We start from the raw sequence: 19281 nt of genomic DNA, 5'->3' as shown, positions 1-19281 counted from the left end.
CCATTTCCCCCCCCTTGCAACTGTTGCAGCATCCCCATGGTCACACGATCAAAATTAATACACCTGGCCACTGACTCATATTTATGACGGTTTCAGTGTCCCAGAGTCATATGATCAGCTTATTCAACCTTCTGACAAGTGAAGTCAATGGGAAAACCAGATTCACTTAACAACCAGTAGCTTAACAACTACAGTGAACCATTTAACATGGTTGTTAAAACCATGGCCAAGAAAGGTTGTAAAATGGGGCAAAATTCACTTAAGAAATGTTTCCCTTAGCAACAGAAATTTAGGGGGTCAATTGTGGTCATAAGTCAAAGACTACCTGTACTTGCATAATTATTTCTTATATTTCTGTAAGTAAATTGCATATGGATCAGGGGTGGATTCCGGCCACCATTACTATTCGTCCGGTAGTAAAAAAAAATGCACACAATATTAAAAAAGGAATAAAAGGAATAAAAATTACATTTTTTCAAAGACGATTGTTCTGTGTATGTGCAGAACAGAAAATCAAGATGGTGCTGCTGATCACAGAACCGGTATTGTCACAGGTCCGTCAGAGTTACTACCTATTCGGCTGAACCGGACCGAATGCGTAGGAATCTACCTCTGGTATGGATGCGTATGTGCATTTATACCATAGTCTGAATCAGGCACAAATGCAGATCCTATCCTGTTAAGAGAATCTTGGGACTTGAACAGAAGAAGGGTGACTTGTAAGTGCTACCGCTGATATGTATCCCCACCCAACTTGACAGCATTTTCTGTTCTCCCGTCTTTAGATTCGCCGAAGCATGATAGATGGAAATAAAGATCAACAATATATTAAGACTCTGATAAAATCCCTTGATGAGGTAAATATGTTGGACTTTGAGTCTGAGCTGCCAGATTTCAAAAAGAGTGGTTCTTTATTGGAACATAGGAGGAGTAGGGAAGTAGGGTATGAAAAATATGTCATGAAATCACATGACAATGCCTTGCATGGAATTAAATCATTATTCCATTTGGCCAAGTCTCTTAAGACCTGCTATGTTCCCACACCTGGTGTTAAGATATTTGTGGAGACCCTATTGAGTCCTTTATGAATGTTGGGAGTGCTGTTTTAGTCTGTACAGCCATCAGTTTTTTAATATGTATTAGACATATTGTAAACTTCCCAGAGTCTTTTTGGATTTTGGCAGTCTTAACATTAACATGCATTATAAGTAGGACCAGCTCAAAAGACTTTGTGGAAATTTTCAATATATTAGAATACAAGAACTAGGTTAGTAGTTGGGATTGGTTGTATTAACTGGAAGATATGCTTCACCATTTCTTTAATGTTAATTGTGATATACATTGGTTTGTTCACCATTTTTTTGATGAAGAATGAAATGTGGCCAAAAAACTTTGAAATTAGCTAATGGTTTTCATAAATGCAATGAGCAATATTTAGTCACTCATTCCTTTTGACTCTACAGAGGTATGTTGATAAAGTTCATAGAATCTACACTTGGGCACCTATCAAAAGCACAAACTACAGGTAAGTAAGTAGCCAGGAAAAACACTTCTCCATAAGTGATGATTAAAAGAATACTTAGGAAAAATACTCCTAACAGATTTCTTTAGAAGATAATGCAATTCTCTGCTGATTGAGAAAAGACACCAGAAATGCATTCCCTCTCTGTCTGTCTCTGTCTTTCTCTCTGTGTCTCTCTGTCTCTCCCTATCTCTCTCTCTCCTGTGTTCTTCAGAATTTTATCTAATATGTCAAAGGTGTACTGATTGGCCATAATGTTTTGATTTGAACAGATAACCTTTTAGCAGGTACCAGCATTCAACCAGTCTTCCTTAGTTTGGGAAACTAAGCAGGGCTGGTTCTGGTGAGTACTTGGGAGGAGATCCCCTTAGGAAACCAGTATTTAAGCTAAAAATCCGAGAAGAAAACAATGGTGCAAACTATATTTTTCTAAACAAAACTGCACAGGGGTGTCCATATAAGTCATGGCTGTCAATCTCCTGACCCATAGGCCAGAGGCATCACGTGCTTGTCACACCCACACCCGGTGTAGTGAAGGGGGGGAAAGTCCCAATATGACATGTGATGATGCCATGATGATATTAGTTTGACACCCCTGATATAAGGCATCAGAAGTCAGTTCCAACTTGAAAGCAACTTTACTAAGATTGACAGCCAATATTAGCCAAAGTCATTATAACATAATGGCTTGATCTTTTAAGTTATTTTGAAATTCTATATTTTTGACCAATCTATAGAATTCAATAGCAAAGTCTGTTAGAGAGTTTTGACACCATCCCTTTGAAAAGTGGGTCGAACACAGCACACGAGGAGCAATTCTGGTGCAACAACTAGTCAGCATTAAACTGTAATAAGTGTGGTCATTGGTAGTTATTGAGTAAGGGCTTAGGAGGAGAGGAGAGCTGACTCCTTGACATTTTGTGACACTTCTTGCTCTAGAGATTATGATATCATCCAGCTATCATTGTGGAAATAAAAAGCCTCTCTTCCTTAATGCTATGTCAGCACAGCCACCGCTGGTTGATTCTACAAATGGCTGGTGCTGAAATATATAGTGCCAGATGGTCTTTGTGGGTCTATTCATTTATATTATTATCCATGCCCTTAGGTCTTGCAGGGTAGAAATAGAATCTTGGAAGAACTATCCATTGATTTTTTTTAAAGCACAACACCCTTCCAATGTATACATCTTTCCACTGTAATGTAATAAGAGGGAGCTACCTATTACGATATCAAGATTATATCATGTTTGAAGTGTGCAACCAGAAGCTGTTAAGTGAGGCTGCCATCTAGTGCATTGTTGTTTATTGCAACTATGCATATGCCTCTGAAATTTTCTAGGGAAACCAATTTATCACTACATATCTCAACAAATACCCAGTTGTTTCTAATCCAGTTATCTGAGAACCATGCCTAGAATGAGAAAAACTTTATGCCTGCCATGATTTTTTGTTTATTTGGATGATTTCTTGACATGGAATGGCAGACTCCTGGGAAAGATATTATAAACTTAACTTCCTCAAATCTTCACTTCTAATTCTGCTTCCAGCAAATGCCCTTTAAAGACACTGGTTTTATTCTTACCTGTATTTCATTCCTTTAAAAGACAGGCCATTCTGAGATTCACTCTTGTATAACATCGGTTCATTAAACTCTCCTTGGACAATTTGCAACATCCAGCACTTTCATTCAAATCTTAAGGCAGGTGTCCTCAATCCTGTTCCTTCCAGATATATTAGTCTTCAACTCTGATGATCTCCCAAGCCAATTTGTCACCTTAAATCCTCAATTATTGCCTTCTATTCAGACTTCTTTTCATCACCAGTGCAATTGCTTTGGTAACACTGCGATTTCCCTTTTTTCCCTTTTCCAGCTTAGGTCTGGTCTTACCAAATTACAGCAGATCTTACATCCAAGCTAATCTAAGCGACCAGATTCTCCAGGTGAAGTGTAAGTATATGTTTTTCTTTTTCTCCTGTCCTTTCACGTGCCCTGTGACCCTAAACCCACCAGCTAGCCTAAGGATGATTTACAAGAGAAAGCAAAATGCCTAAATGTTAAACACTTTTAAAAATGTATCCAATGAAAAACAAATTCCTACCCAGAGAAGAAAAGAAAGTTTCATTTTATTTATGAAAGAATAATGCAGGCTTCCCAGAGATGAAACGATTTACCAGATCCCTTGCAATGAACTTTTAAAAACATCCAGGGGAGATAAGGTTGAGTTGTTGCTTTATATGCTTTTTATGTGGTAGATTATAATAGCAGCTGATTAATTTGAAAACTGGGAAATTTTGCATGTTTCTTTCTGTTTTGTTTAAATTTGTTTTAAGTCATCCTTATTTTTATTTAAAGTTTGAATTACTTTGCTTGTTTCCTCACTAATTTACAATTAATCTCTGTACTTGTGTGTTTGCTTCCCCTTGTGTGTGATCCTGGGCTCTGCTCTCTCTCATCAAAGGGTGTGAGGAGCTTCCAAGGGAGTTTTTAACATCCTGTTCTGAGTGATTCTTCCTTTTTCTATCTGTGTCTGTCCCTCTGTCTCTGTAATTCTTCTTCTTTCTCATCTCTCTCTCCCTTCTCCCACCTTTTGTACTCCATATTGTGCTATGTTACTTACGGCGACTAAAAATTTTCACCTTCAGGGACTTTAAAGAGATGTTATTCTTTAGAATGTGTGCTGAGGTGTGACATAATAGTCCTTAGCACTTAGACTCATAGTGCTTTACAGCCCTCTCTAAGCGGTTTGCAGAGCCAGTATATTGCCCCCAACAATCTGGGTCCTCATTTTACCCATCTCGGAGGGATGGAAGGCTAAGTCAACCTTGAGCCTGGTGAGATTTGATCTGCCAAACTGTGGCAGCTGGTGATCAGCAGAAGTAGCCTGCATCACTGCACTCTAACCACTGCATCACCCTGAAGATTCGCTTATGCAACTAGGTTCCAAAATACAGGTAGTCCTTGACTTATAACCACAATTGGGAGCAGAATTTCATTTGCTAAATAAGGCATTTGGTAAGTGAGTCACGTCCAAATTTATGATCTTTTTTCCCATGATTGTTAAGCAAAACATTGCAGTTATGAAGTGAATCACATGTGATTAAGTAAATCCGTCTTCCGCTGTTGACTTTACTTGATGGAAACCAGTATGAAGATAGCAAATGGCGATTACGTGACCCCAGGATGTTGCAACCATCATAAGCACAGGCTGATTGCCCAGTATCCAAATTTTGATCACATGATTGTAGGAATGCTGTGATGGCTATAAGTGTGAGGACTAGTTGGAAGTCACATTTTCAATGCCATTGTAACTTCAGTCACTAAACAAATGCTTGTAAGTTAAGGACTACCCTTATATAGCTCTTCTGACCAAGGCTGGATAGAATCATCAATCATAGAGTGGCCTTACCCCTAAAATGGACTGATCCAGTCCCAGAAAAGCTCTGGATATAGTATAATATTAATCAGGCCTATGTTTTTCTTGAAATAGTTAAAAATGGGTGATTTTGCATACCTCCAAGCTGGACCTGCCCCAACTTGCTGACTATTAGTTAAATTATCCCAAAGGTGCTTTTTCAAGAGGCATCTGGAGTTTCTAGTTTTTCTTTGAATACATTTCACTTCTCATCCAAGAGAAGCATCGTTTCTCAGCATCATGGATGAGAAGCAAAAGATCTTGAAAGAAAAATCAGAAAGTCCAATTGCATCTTGAAAAAGCACCTTAGGGGCAACCATGACCTGGATGGCCGAGGATCTCCATGGACATTTAGTTAAATTAGTTTTAACCCCAGTTGCAGTCCTATTCCAATTTACTTGAAAATCCTTTCAATAAGAATTTCTTTAGAAAAAAACTTTGATACTAAGAAGAAATAATGTGAATCATCTTTCTCCTGCTATTTAAGCTACCACTTCTCTTTGGAAAGAAAACATAAATAAAGATCATCCATTGTAAAGTTGCAGGTCTAAGCTGCTTAAGGGGCTCCTACAAAGTATAAAGATGAGTGAGTCGAACTATTTTCCAAAACACCAAAAGGCAGGACAAGAAAGAATGGTTGGAAACTAACCAAGGAGAGAAGCAACCTAGAACTAAGAGGAAATTTCCTAACGGAGAGAGCAATCAACCAATGGAATAACTGGCCTTCAGAAGTTGTGGGAGCTCCGTCACTGGAGACTTTCAAAAAGAGACTGGACAACCATTGGTCTGAAATGGTATAGGATTGCTTGCTCGAGCAGGGTGTTGGATTAGAAGACCTCCAATTTCCCTTCCAACTCTATTATTTTATGTTCTAAGCTTCCAATGTGTTGTAGGAGCATTTGGTGCAGTATTCACAAATAGTTGCTTGAAAAAAAATTGCCATCCCATTCCTTCCAGATGAAAAGTATTATAGCAAAGCCTCTTCCCTAACATGGAAACTTTGTTCAAATATGTTTTTCGTATGGGAAGTGTTTTCAAATACCGTAGATAACTCTCTTGTGCAAACTGATAGGAATTTTTGGAAGGATTATGGCAGCAAATACAAATAAGAATCAGATGAAGTTTCACGTATGTCTGAGGCCAAGAGATGATACCTTTCCAAACAGCATCTCTCCTTAACATCTAGGACACAGTTGGTCTGTGCTCCTAAAGGATCCTGCTCTGGTATAATGATGTTATATAGGAATGATCTTGGGAGACAGAAAGAAGGGATAATTCCCCCCCCAACCCGGGATCAGAAAAGGGTCAGATAAGAGAAGACATAGCCCATAGCTGCTTATTGGGTGGAGAATGAGTCTCAGAAAGGACTCCCTCTAAGTTCTCAGGCTGTAAAGGAGGCTTGCAAGATTGATGTCCCTGTTCCCAAGTAGAACAGTCAAGAAACATGGCCAGATGAGCTAATTGTACTTTATTGTAAGACTACATCAACAGGATCTTGCAAGTCTAAAAGTACTAATCTCCCATCATCTCTTTCACAGGCTCCTTCTGAGCCTCTTTCTTTTTCCATTGTGCAGCTGTTGATTATGCCCTCTCTTATCTGACAGTTCCCATCTTCACCCGATCTCCCATCCTCCTTCCCAAATACCATCACATCTGCTGGCCATCTCTGACTTCATCTGTTTTCTCTCTCTCTCAAATGAGGCCTTAGGTTGCTATACATTATATAGCTTACGATCACAATTGCGCCCAACATTTCTGTGGCTAAGCAAGACAGTTGTTAAGTGACTTTTGCCCCATTTTATGACCTTTCTTGCTGCAGTTGTTAAGTGAATCACTGCAGTTGTTAAGTTAGTAATATGGCTGTTAAGTGAATCTGGCTTCCCCACTGACTTTGCTTATCAGAAGCTCACACATGCTCACATGATCACTGCAACCATCATAAAGATGAGCCAGTTGCCAAAAGTCTTAATTTTGATCACGTGACCACGGAGATGTCACAGTGGTCATAAGTATGAAAAATGATCATAAGTCAGTCATTTCAGTGCCATTGCAACTTTAATACAATACAATACAATAGTAGAGTTGGAAGGGACCTTGGAGGTCTTCTAGTCCAACCCCCTGCCTAGGCAGGAAACCCTATACCATTTCAGACAAATAGCTATCCTACATCTTCTTAAAGACTTCCAGTGTTGGGGCATTCACAACTTCTGGAGGCAAGCTGTTCCACTGATTAATTGTTCTAACTGTCAGGAAATTTCTCCTCAGTTCTAAGTTGCTTCTCTCCTTGATTAGTTTCCACCCATTGCTTCTTGTTCTACCCTCAGGTGCCTTGGAGAATAGTTTGACTCCCTCTCCAAGGCACCTGAGGGTAGAACAAGAAGCAATGGGTGGAAACAGTCACTTTGAACAGCCACTAAGCAAATGATTGTAAGTCGAGGACTACCTGTAGTTGAGATTATCACTTGGGTAGTTGATTTTGAACTAGCATGCTAAGTGGCACCAAATCAGGCTCTGGCCTTCACGTTTCTGAAACCAACAAATGAGTAGTTCAAATTCAATCATGAAATCACAGGAAGAGCTTTTCTAATTACCCTCACCAGACTAGTTTGGTAGGATTTATGCTTCCCAGGTTCCTTTTCCAATTAGCAATAGCACTACAACATATACCGCTCAGGAGTGGGTTCCGGCAGAGGCTACTACTGGTTCGCTCAGGGACACGCCATGTATGTGTGCTTGATGTGTGCTGCACGCGCACGCACAGTACAACTAAAATTGCTCTGTGAGTGCACAGAAGCAAAAAAACAAGATGGTGGTGCCTACGGCGCCGCTGGGAGAACCGGTTCGGGAGCGTGGCAGGCCTGTGTCGTTGATGGTTCCAGTGATCCAGGCCATCAAGCTACTACCGGTTCGGCCGAACCAGTAGGAACCCACTACTGATACCGCTTCACAGTGCTTGAGTCAGCATAATATTGCCCCCCAAAATTTGGGTCCTCATTTTACCGACCACGGAAGGATGGAAGGCTGAGTCAACCTTGAGCAGGTGAGACTCAAACTGCTGAACTGCTACTGAACTGGTAGCCAGAAATCACTGAAGTAGCTTATAGTACTGCATTTTAACCACCATGGCTCTTCATTAAAAAAACAACCTGAAATACTGTAATACAACCTGGATTTGGTCCTCAATCTCCCTGATTCGAACAGTAGCTACCTTACTTAATATCTATCTAACTTAATATTGTCACTGTAGTGCCTGGCAAAAGTTCTGCCAAATTTCAGGCAGACCCCATTTCCATTCCTGACCGAAAATTGTAGCTAGTGTCTTTTGCACATGCAGAAGTATGTGCTTTCTACTATAAAGCTGCACGCTTTCTCCTAAATGTCACTTTAATGCACAGATATTTCTCTTCAACCATTTCTGTCACCGTTGGGACTATGTTCTCTCATCAGGAATTTACATGTGTCGTCTTGGCAGTTTTTTTGTTTTTTAGAATTGGTCACGTTTCATAAACTATGTGATTTCCCCTATGCGCTATAATGTCAGGCATGGTAAAGACTTCCAGCTTCCTTTGCAGAAGGAAATGTGGATTGCTTTAAAAAAATAAAAATAAACCTTTTCTGCCACGTAGGGTGGATTCCAAGCTCCTGCCCTATTTTTGCCACATCTTACCCATTTGCCAGATGAGCTCAGGCGTGGCCCACTGCCCTGAATTTCTCTCCCTTCGTTTCCTCTCCTTCTGTCTCAATCTGTGTGTGTGTCTTTTGTTAATCTTGAATTTTGCATGGTCTGCTAACTCAGTAAGAACATTTCTAAATCAAGACTGTTGCAAACTGTTTGCTACTGAATTCCATTTTTATGTTGGTTATATAATACATATATATATATAGATCGAGTTATATCTATACATTTTATTATTTTCTTACTGTGGCCTTTTGATTGGTACTTTTATTATTATTATTATTATTATTATTATTATTATTATTATTATTATTATTATTTTGGCTTATTTCTTTTTCATGTCTTTTTTGCAAGAGGTTTCCTTTTGGTATGATTATGATACACAATATTTTTATTCAAACAGAAATTGAATAAAATATTGTTTGTACCCCCTTCCCCCTTTCCACCCAACCCCCTTTTTTGTTTTCTGTTTTTTGTTTGTTTTTTCTTGCTTTCTCTCTCTGATGGATTCACACAGTACCAAGCAAATTGAAGGGCAAGTATTTTCAGTCTTAGACCACTCCTACCACCCCCTTTTCCTCACCTGTGTCCAGTAACCCCCACCCCTCACTCCAGACCTTCACCACTCTCCCTTACCACCACCACCTGGCCTGCTTGCCCATTTCCTTGCCCGTTTGCCACGCCTAACCTTGCGAATCACCACCAAACTCTTCCCCTCTCCTTTCCCCTCCCCCACCGTATCCTCTTTCACTCTTTATTTGGAAGCAACATGTCTTGTTATGTTCATAATAGCTTCACCACTACTGATCTCCCCACTCCTACCCTGTGCATTGCTCAGAGATTCAATCCGGTATCGTTAAAGATGAGCCAATTTCATATGGAACTGTTATGTTTGAATTCAATTAAGGTTTTTGTAGCTAGTTTAAAATTCCTGCTCTTCTTCCTCCCTGCAAAAGTATCTCTTCCACCCTTTCTGCTTTTTCCTCTCCCTTGCCTCACACCTTTCCTATGAATTTTCTTACCCTGTCCTTGTTCCTATGCTTACCTTTCTCTTCAAGACAACTCAACCTGAATGGAACAGGGCTGTGCAGAAACCTCCGGGTTCAGAAAGGTTTGGAAACAGAGACCAATATCACTTCCTCGAGAAAACCTTTAAGCTCCTCCAAAGGGAGAGGAGGAGAAGCAGAACATCTCAAGATGAGTCTACCTTGCTCGCAGGCTAGAATTTTTGAAGCTAAAGTACCATAATCCCCACAGTGGGCATCATCATCATTAGCAGAAGTCTTCAAAAGAGATTTCTGGCTATTTACCTCAAACTTATTTATCTTTATTTTTTTTACTTTCTTATCTCAAACTATTATCACAATCAGAGATGGGACGTAGTCGTAAGGTCGTGTTGTGAACATTCTGTCTACTCGGTTCTCCTACTCATTTACAACATTCTTGAGGCAGTACTTCCAAAACTAATTAATAGGAAGGGCAAGTCTAAAACGTTCCATCCTCTACACAAATCTAAATTAGTTGATTGCTGTAGATTTTGCTTGCCTCCTCCTTTTCTTATACATCAAACACTACAGTAGCACTTTAGTTTAAATTCAGACTAGAGGTTGCATACAGTACTCTATATAGCACTTAACAATAGCAATATAGACCACTTCATAGTGCTTTGCAGCATTTTCTAAGAGGTTGACAAATATCAGCATATTTCCCCCAACAATTTGGGTCCTCATTTTAATGACCTCGGAAGGATGAAAGGCTGAGTCAACCTTGAACCAGTCAAGATTGAACTCTAGGCTGTGGGCAGAGTTTGCCTGTAATACTGCATTCTAACCAGTGTGCCACCACAGCTCCTGTACACATGTACCTGAGTGTGAAAAGAGATATGTGGTTATATTTTATAAAATAACTAATTTGAATAGTATACTTTACATATTAAGGGTCTCTGTTATGAAAATAGTGTGTTGTAGAAGTTGTACTTATAGAACCAGCTGTGACAGGAGAAGAAGGGGGAGTGAATTTTTAAAGCCCGTTCAGTAGTAAAAGCAAAACTATGAGGTGGGGAACATAGCAGCATTTAACTATCTATTTTATATGAAAATAATGTTTGGAACATTTATTTCATCAAAGTAAAGAAGTAAAAGGAATAAAATACTGCATATATTTGGTTACTTCCATAATTCAAGATCTCCAGAGTCAGTACCCATATAAAAGTGAGATGTATGGCTTGAAATGGCATTTAATTAACACGAAATGCAGGAAAGCCCCAGAGGGATGCTTCTTATTAGACTGTGATCTGTTCCATACAAAAAGACATGAAACTGAAATGCCTTGCAATAAATATACTATGTTCTCATTTGACTCAAATTTCCCCTAGATACAAGCATACCTACAATGGTGTGTGAAGTTTCTATGCTTGTAGTTTTGTAGAATTTCGTGAGGTTAAGTGAGTCTTAGATCTATGGAAGTTCAGCTACACTGGCTGGAATTGTAACGCCTAACAAAGCTGGATAGTGCTCAGATTGGGAAGCGCAGCTTAAGCACTTGGCAGAGGAAATTGTGCCGGTAGATAGGCAAAGATACGCCATGTAAAAAGGCACTGAGAAGAGACCCCAGGCGAAATACACAGCTGTGGACTGTCACACTAAGACATTATCAGTGACTGGATCTCAAGCACAAGAGTCCTCAGCCCTGTTCTATCAGCAATGAGCTGCCTGCTCCTGACCCTGTATTGGCAATGCTGATGAAAATAATTACTTAGTGTTTTGTATTCCTTTCCTCTTCCTCCTTTCATTGGCTTGTTTCCAGACCCCGCCTTATAGTCCTGTTCGAAAACAGCAGTCCAACCTATGGCTGTGCTGCCCTCACAAAGGGCCACATACATCTTGCAATGCATTGTGGGAGACATGGGGGGAGAGGGGTTTTGAGGGTTTCACAGTCCATCTGTTTATACTGATGCATTCTGAAGCACATTTTGTAACTAAATGAAAAATACAAGTCTGGTGAATTTGATTGATCCAATTATGAAAAGTGAATGGGTATCTTTCAGGGGAAAGCCTGCAACAGCTATCCCTCCTTTCTTTCTTTCTTTCTTTCTTTCTTTCTTTCTTTCTTTCTTTCTTTCTTTCTTTCTTTTTCCTTCCTTCCTTCCTTCCTTTCTTTTTTCTCCAGACCAAAAGAGATTAGCTGTCGGAGACTTAAAATAATATACTGTTCTCTAGAAAGTAGATATGAAATTATATTCGTGTAGAATTCCTCACCCAGAACCTATTAATATATTAAAGGTAAGCTGCCTTTATATGCATCACAGGAGACAATGTTGCTGAGTCCACACATTCTGGCTCTATACAGTAGTGTGTAAGTATGAAGGGTGTTAAGTAACCATGCTTACACCTGCAAAGAACCATCCTGAATTGTGGCAGGGTCTCCAGGGAATTGTCTGCAATTCCATGCAATTCTTCTATTCTAAAGAAGAGCCAAGCTCAACTCCAAGCTTCAACTCCATCAGAAGCCTCAACCTGTGTTATTTTCTTGCCCTTGAATATAAATGGTACAAAACTATTCAGTTGTTTTCATGTGTTACAGACTATTGTTGACTATTGGCTATTGTTTAGTCTGGTATAGAGAGACCTGTTGAAAGCAATGAAGATAATCTTAATGGAGAGAGGCAAGATCCATGATTGTTAACCAGAGAAAAAACATCTTAAGTCTACATCAAGCAGAAACTATGAGAAAGGCTCAGACAGACGCCACCCTAATTCACAGGAGTATAAAGAGGAGAAGGGGTACAGCACAATGAGATTTGCAAGATTGTTGTCAGCCCCCCCCCCAGATAGATCAGAGCAGGAATCAATTCTACAGGAAGCTAATACTACTTTTATTGATAATAGCTGTGCAAGTCTGATTATGCTGTACTTCCTCTCATACTTAAGTGAATTAGGAGCTATATGCAACACAAAGTACGATGGCATTTATCTTCTCATTCATCTGAGCCTTGTTCTTAGTGACTTATGCATACATAACAATGATCAATATAAGCAAAAAGGTTGCAATTTACAAATGGTTGCAAATATATTTTCTTTTTTTTAGAGAACTGGTCTTTTTCACATTACAAATATCACAATTATTTTCACTCTGGTCAAAGCAAGACCTTGCTCTTCCTTTGTGGTTATGCCTATTAAGTCCCCCCTATTTAAAAAAAAAATCATTGCTTGACATGATTTTATATTCCTAGAAAATTTGGGGGAGGGGGAGATGTTTTCATTTTTTTTAAAGTTAAGCCATTAATTTAGAATAAATTCTTCTGTGCAGCCAATTATATATGTTTGCGGTCTTGCTGCCAAGTCTAGAGTGTTAATTATTGCTAAATGTTGTGGCGCCGTAGGGATTGTGATTAGAGTGCCAATGAGCCTGGCAGAGGTTGATGTTTGCAGATTGGATTGGCTAGAGGAGAAGATAATGAAGGATTTGTTAGGAGTTGAAGATACAGACAAATTTCTTAGTCCTGATCTTAATGAATCAGCCTCACAGTGATCCTTAATTTTTTTTAATATTATTATTTTTTAATTCCAAAATAATCCAGATTAAAGTATCACCCATCATATGTTTAGGGGTGAATAGATGGAACTGATATGCCTTCTGAAATTTCCGATAAAGGAGATAATGAACCTATTCCATTGAAATAGTTTGTAATGGAATACTTCATTCTGGAGGGTTACTGAAAAGAGAAACATGATCCAAAATGATTGTTTCTTTGCTAAAAAAAATACTTCCTGAATATTTATTTTTCGTTACTTTTAAAGAGCAGCATGAATATGTTTTTTTAAAAAAAATAAACCAGGAGAGTGAACCATACCACGATTGTTTTTACTTTTCAGTCTGTTAGAAGCAGATTGGAAATTATGTCTTTTCTTCTGAAATGTTGAAAACAATGAGTGAAAATCCCTTCCTTGTTCTGAACTTCTCGGGTCTTGCAGCAACGAAAGTTTCCTCACCCTCCTCTCAAATCAAAAAGAAAGGAAAGAAAACACAAAACCCAATTACAAACCTTCAGTTGTTATTATTTGAAATATTATTGAATCCCAATACATGCCTATTTGATGCCTTCTTAAATGTTGGTTATGGCAAAACAAAAGTTCAACTAAATTATGCCCGGGTTAAAAAAAAATTTTTTTTTAATTGTATCAAGATTGCAAGGGAACTATTCCTTTAAGATTATTCTTTGAAAGAACCATAAAAGTGTAGAAAACTGTCTAGATTGAAGATATCAAAATCTGATCAAGTAGAAAATTGGGTGCACAGTTTTGGTTGGATCAGATTTTTTGGATTTATTTCAGTCTGAATCTTGGACAGAAGCAAGAGACAATCAGTGAGTTATGGATGTTGATTCTCCATCAATAACCACTGACATCAGTAACAGTGGTATAGTTCCAAACCACTTTTCTAGATTAAAAGCTGAATAAATTGCTATGCATTGCTTTTTCCCCCTATCTCACAAATTGGTTTCAGAAATGGTTCTGGAAATCATTTTCTGTGAAAATTGGCCAAGGAGATTCCACAGGATTTCATTTTGCTTACCATACTTGTTAAGAATTACATGAAAGTGCTGCACGAGGTAATTCAAGGATTTGAAGCACAGTAACAGCATTGCGATGATTGCACTCAGTTCTTTTTTTCTCATGGCATGATTTATGGCACAGGCTTCCATCAATTATTCCTAGACGTTAGGAATGAAACGGATGAAGATTATACATAATTCGATGGAAAGTGACAATGCTACTAGACAGATGTCCCATAATGTGTAGAGAGCATGTCAATTCTAGTTTTAAAAAATTTGTTTCCTATAAAAATAATTTTTAGGGGAATTCACACATTTTATCAAAGTCATTTGGCAGAAGCAATGATAAAGATGTTTAGTTTAGTTTAGCTCAGCTTAGTTTAGCTTAGTTATGATTTAGAGGCCACTAAATTTACATATAGTAAATTGAGTTTATAATCCTACTTACCTGAGATATGTCTGGGTCGAACATATATAGCAGGGGTGTCAAATTCAATTTCATTGAGGGCCGCACTAGGGTTGTGTTTGACCTCATGGGGGTGGCCGTGGCCAAGATGAGCGTGGCCAACTTAACATCACTTGTGTTGGGGGCACCTGTGGCCCAAGTGCTTTGCCAATGAAAATGGGCTCCTGGGCTCCATTTTCAGCTGGGAAGGCCTCCTGCAACCATCTGCCACCAAAAATGGAGATCGGGAGGGCCATGTGCAGCCCTCACGAGCTCTTTTTTCAGCTGGGATGTCTTCCTGCTACCCTCTGCCAGCAAAAACACAGCACGAGAGGGCTGCATGCAGCCCTTGCACACTCTGTTTTTGCTGGCAGAGGCACCGCAGGCCGGTCCTTTGTTGTTTCCAGGACAGCCCTGCGGGGTAGATCTAAGCACCCCAGAGGCTGAATCTGGGCCCACAGGCCTGAAGTTTGACTCCCCTGATATATAGGATAATACTATAAAACACAGAGTTCCAATAAAATTCCAATAAAAAATACTTCCTGCCCTTTTTTCTCTTTTTCTCTATAACAGTAGAAATTCAGGACATTGGGATGCTTCTATCTCTGTTTTATGTCGCAAGAATTTTTCACTTCTTTTTTTCGGATAGTGCGAATTAAATGTGAGAAAACTTGCAAACTTTCAGAACATGGTAACCTCTGGCAAGTATTTAGGGAGCATACCAAAAGTTTACTGGAAATTAATCAGCTCATAGAAAAAACCAAATAACAAAATGAAAAACATTTATAACGTACAGATTACAGTATAGGCATCATAACTTTTCTGGAAAACTGTGGATCATGTTCAACACCCACACCACGACTAGTGAGGACCACTTGCATATTCTTGTGCTAATTGTGTTAAATATATCTTTGGTCCTATTTTGTGGTTCCAGAGTTATACTTTAATAGAACCCTCTAGTTATTTATTAATGGATTCAGTCATTTACTCATTCATTCAATTCATATCTCAGCTTTTCTTGGGGATCTCACGGTAGCTTATATAGGCCTCTCAATTTCTATTTTTCCCAAGAAAAAACCCTGTGAAGTGCCCCAAATCATCCAGTTTTCATGCCTGAAGGTGGACTTCAGTGTGGGTTTCTCTGCTCCTAATATAACACTTCATCCCAATAACATACCATACATCTTCATTTTAATAAATAACCATTTACTGATAAAAATGTACAATATATCTCTTTATATCCCACTTTTATTATTTTTATAAGGTGGTAAACGTACTAATACTCCTTCCTCCTCTTATTTTTCCCACAATAGCACCCCTGTGAGGTGAATTGGGCTGAGAGAGAGTGTGTGTCTGATCCAAAGTCACCCAACTAGCTTTCATGCCTAAGGCAGGACTAGAACTCACAGTCTCCTGGTTTCTATCCTGGTGCCTTAACTATCAGAGCTCAATATTCTCTTGGAATATTGACCACGTTTAATGCTCCACAGTTGACTTGATTACATACATTACTTCTATGGAAGGTTGTTGCACATTCTAACCAAGGAGGGATGGCTGTTGCAATGCTCTGAGAACACTTGTCTATTAGAAAACACAGCAGCTGCACTCTCTACAATGCATTGTGTTTTACCTCTAGCTATGGGTAAGTCTTTGGTTGGACTGTCTTCATAAAGGACCCTGGTTTGGCCATGTTGATGCCTGAAAAATAATTTTTCTTAGAAAATATTGTTTTAGTAATTCTCTTTTTGTATGAGCAGAGCATGTGATTTCTTTTCTTTGTAATTTCATAATAAGAGAGAGATATCCACATGACCTACTAAACATACATATATATATGTGTGTGTATATATATATAAGTATGAAAGTATATATGTGTGTAGGTATAGTCCCAAATCAATATTTATTTATACATATATATACAATCTGCCAAATATATTTAATTACAGATTATGGAATTTTAATTATATAAGATTAACTCTCCAAATCCACTGAATGTTGGCAACTTATTGGCTATATAACTTTCTTCTGGTATGACTTGAGCACCCAAAGTGTATTCTCTTCTTTCTCTCTTGTTAAAACGAGCCAGTGGTTTTGCCTCTTCTGTTTATTCCTGTCTCTTTTCTCTTTCTCTCTCCCCCAACCCCATTTCCTCTTGCTCTGGCTCTGTTATCTTCTGAAACCGAAGCTGCCTTCTTCCCTCATTTCAACTCCCCGCCGCATAATGTTACCTTTCTGTTGCAGATTTTGAATACCTGCTGCCAAACAGCTTTGAGTCCGAGGGACATGTATTCATTGCTCCAAGGTAGCTTTGTGTGTGAGCTTGCTGAGGTGTCCATTTAACCACCGATCCTGGGAGTGGTTCAACTCCCCTTTCCCAACCCTTTTTCCGTCCCTGCCACACCTTCAGATATTCTACTCCATCACTCCTGACCCCTTTGGAATTGATATACCTCTTCATTGTGCCAATGTCTTGATCATTCCTTCCTCTTTTCTTGTGTCTGTCGTCTGCCTGTGTGCCAGTCTCGGGGACTATGATTGCCGCCACCTACACTACATTGTGTTACCATTGGCGGCTGGCAGCATAGCTGCCCCATCTTCTGTTCACTCACCTACATAAGAAGAATATATATGTGTATATGGCTGCATATGAGATACATATGTAGCACACATATATAGGTATAGTTTCTGAAAATCCTCAAAGAAAAAAAAAACCCATCAGTAGACAACCCTGTTTCGGTCCTATTGAGATCATGATATCATGTAAGGAAAAATTCCACCAAAACGTCTCTAAATTAGCCCAGCGTAAGAAATCATATTGACCAGGACTACTTTTATTGTGACAGCTGTAATAGTAGAAATCTTGCAAGTCTGAATGTGCTCCCTCTTCCTCACGTTATTGTTGTGTGAACTAGGGAGGGGCTTGTCTGAGATGTTTCCTTATGTTATTTTCTTGGTCTAGGTAAGAGCCCCTCTTATCTGATTATTGACTTGGTAGCAGCATTTCTTCCTGTTCTTCAAGGCTATTCCCTTTGCCCTCTACACAATGTTACTATTGACATTATATAGCAGCGATGGCGAACCATTTTTGGCTCCCGTGCCACAAGTGGGGGGAGCGCAGGGGGGCCGTGTGCGGGTGTGCCGCACCCATAATGCAATGCGTGACCCCCCAGTGCGCATGCACGAACAACAGGCACGACCCCCCCCCCATTTTTACATGTTTTTTTCACCCTCTCCAGGCTCCAGAGGCTTTATAGGAGCCTGGGGAGGGTGAAAAGAGCCTCCCCCGCCCCCACGGAGGCCCTCCGGAGGCTTCAGGGACCGTCTAGAGGCTTCCCTGAAACCTTCGGAATGCTTAAAATGACCCTCCGAGCAAACTGGAAGTCATTTCTGGTTTGCTCGGAGGGTCATTTTAAGTGTTCAGGGAAGCCTCCGGACGGTCCCTGAAGCCTCCGGAGGGCCTCGGGGGGGGAGCCTCCTCTCGCCGTCCCCAGGCTCCTATAAAGCCTCTGGAGCCTGGGGAGGGCAAAAAAATGGCTTTTAAAAATGGTGAACTCAGGGCGCCTCGCGTGCCCTGACAAATGGCTCGGCGTGCTAACTGTGGCACGCGTGCCATAGGTTCGCCATCACTGTTATATAGTAACACCATGCATAAAAATCACAAACTCTGCATTTTGCAAGCCTTACTCTATCAAATTTTATTCTTTCGACTTTTTCAAATTTAATTATTTCAAATCTACAGAACAGAACATTTGTTGCCCAGTCCAGTGTAGCAGAGGTGGGTTTTGGCCGGTTCAGCCCGGATCGGGAAAACCGGTAGTGGCAGCAGCAGGAGGCTCTGCCTACCTGCCCGGACAGTGTCGCACATGCGCGCATGAGCAAACTGGTAGTAAAATAATGGAAACCCAGAATTGCAGTGTAGTGGTCAGAATATTACACTAGGCTAAGGGAGGTTCAAATTCACAGAACAGTTTGGTAATAAAACTGGAGAGGGAAGTGTAGTGTATGTGCTATCTAAGATTTTTTTTGGGGGGGGGGGTAGAATGGAATTCCATATTTCATAAATAAATAATTCTTGTTAGATTTACGGCCAGCACAATATCATAAACTGGTGATATATTTGGCATCCAGATGAAATTATAATGACCACTGTTTGTGATAATCATTTGCAATGGTGAAACCTAATTGGCTCACCCAACCACAAAAGCCCAAATATAAATAAAGATGGAGCTCTTACATCTTTAATACTTCTTTAGAAAAGGGAAAATCGGAGGCTCAGGCAGGCATGCCATGCTGTCAGGAAGAAAAAAACCCTTCTACCCAAACTTTTAAAGATGCAGTAAAGTCGGCCTCTTCTGGTAACTCAGGTTCCAATCACCGTATATAGGGTAAGAAAATGGAAGAAATGCCATTTTAATAGCCTTTTCACAAATTCCTCTTTATTTAAGGCATTACAATACAATGGGTAGGTGATGTTCCAACATATTTTTTTAAAACAGCTATGGCATGTATTAATTCTAAAAGCAATCCTATACATAAATACTTAGAGGTATTCCGTGGACTTTATTCCCAGGTAAGTATTTATAGGATCACAGGTTTAAAAAAGCATGAGACACATACAAGGTGTTTTTTTTTAAAATTGGGATGAGGAAACTGTATCCTTCCATATAAT

General features: G+C 39.6%; 1 protein-coding gene across 2 annotated transcripts in view; it reads left to right on the top strand.

Annotated features, from left to right (window-relative positions):
- Nucleotides 1-19281, top strand: part of CACNA2D2 (calcium voltage-gated channel auxiliary subunit alpha2delta 2) — a 677428-nt gene that overhangs the window by 617109 nt on the left and 41038 nt on the right. For both annotated transcript variants that reach the window (XM_081936759.1, XM_081936758.1), the window contains exons 20-23: nucleotides 786-857; nucleotides 1464-1525; nucleotides 3396-3472; nucleotides 16854-16914. In XM_081936759.1, the coding sequence (XP_081792885.1) occupies nucleotides 786-857; nucleotides 1464-1525; nucleotides 3396-3472; nucleotides 16854-16914 (272 nt within the window). The remainder of the gene's footprint in view (nucleotides 1-785; nucleotides 858-1463; nucleotides 1526-3395; nucleotides 3473-16853; nucleotides 16915-19281) is intronic.

Source organism: Natrix helvetica (genome assembly GCF_964273705.1).
Source record: "Natrix helvetica genome assembly, chromosome: 1".
NCBI classification, from domain to species: Eukaryota; Metazoa; Chordata; class Lepidosauria; order Squamata; family Natricidae; genus Natrix; species Natrix helvetica.
Note: the sequence above shows the minus strand (reverse complement) of the source record. Positions and strands in the feature narration are given on the sequence as shown.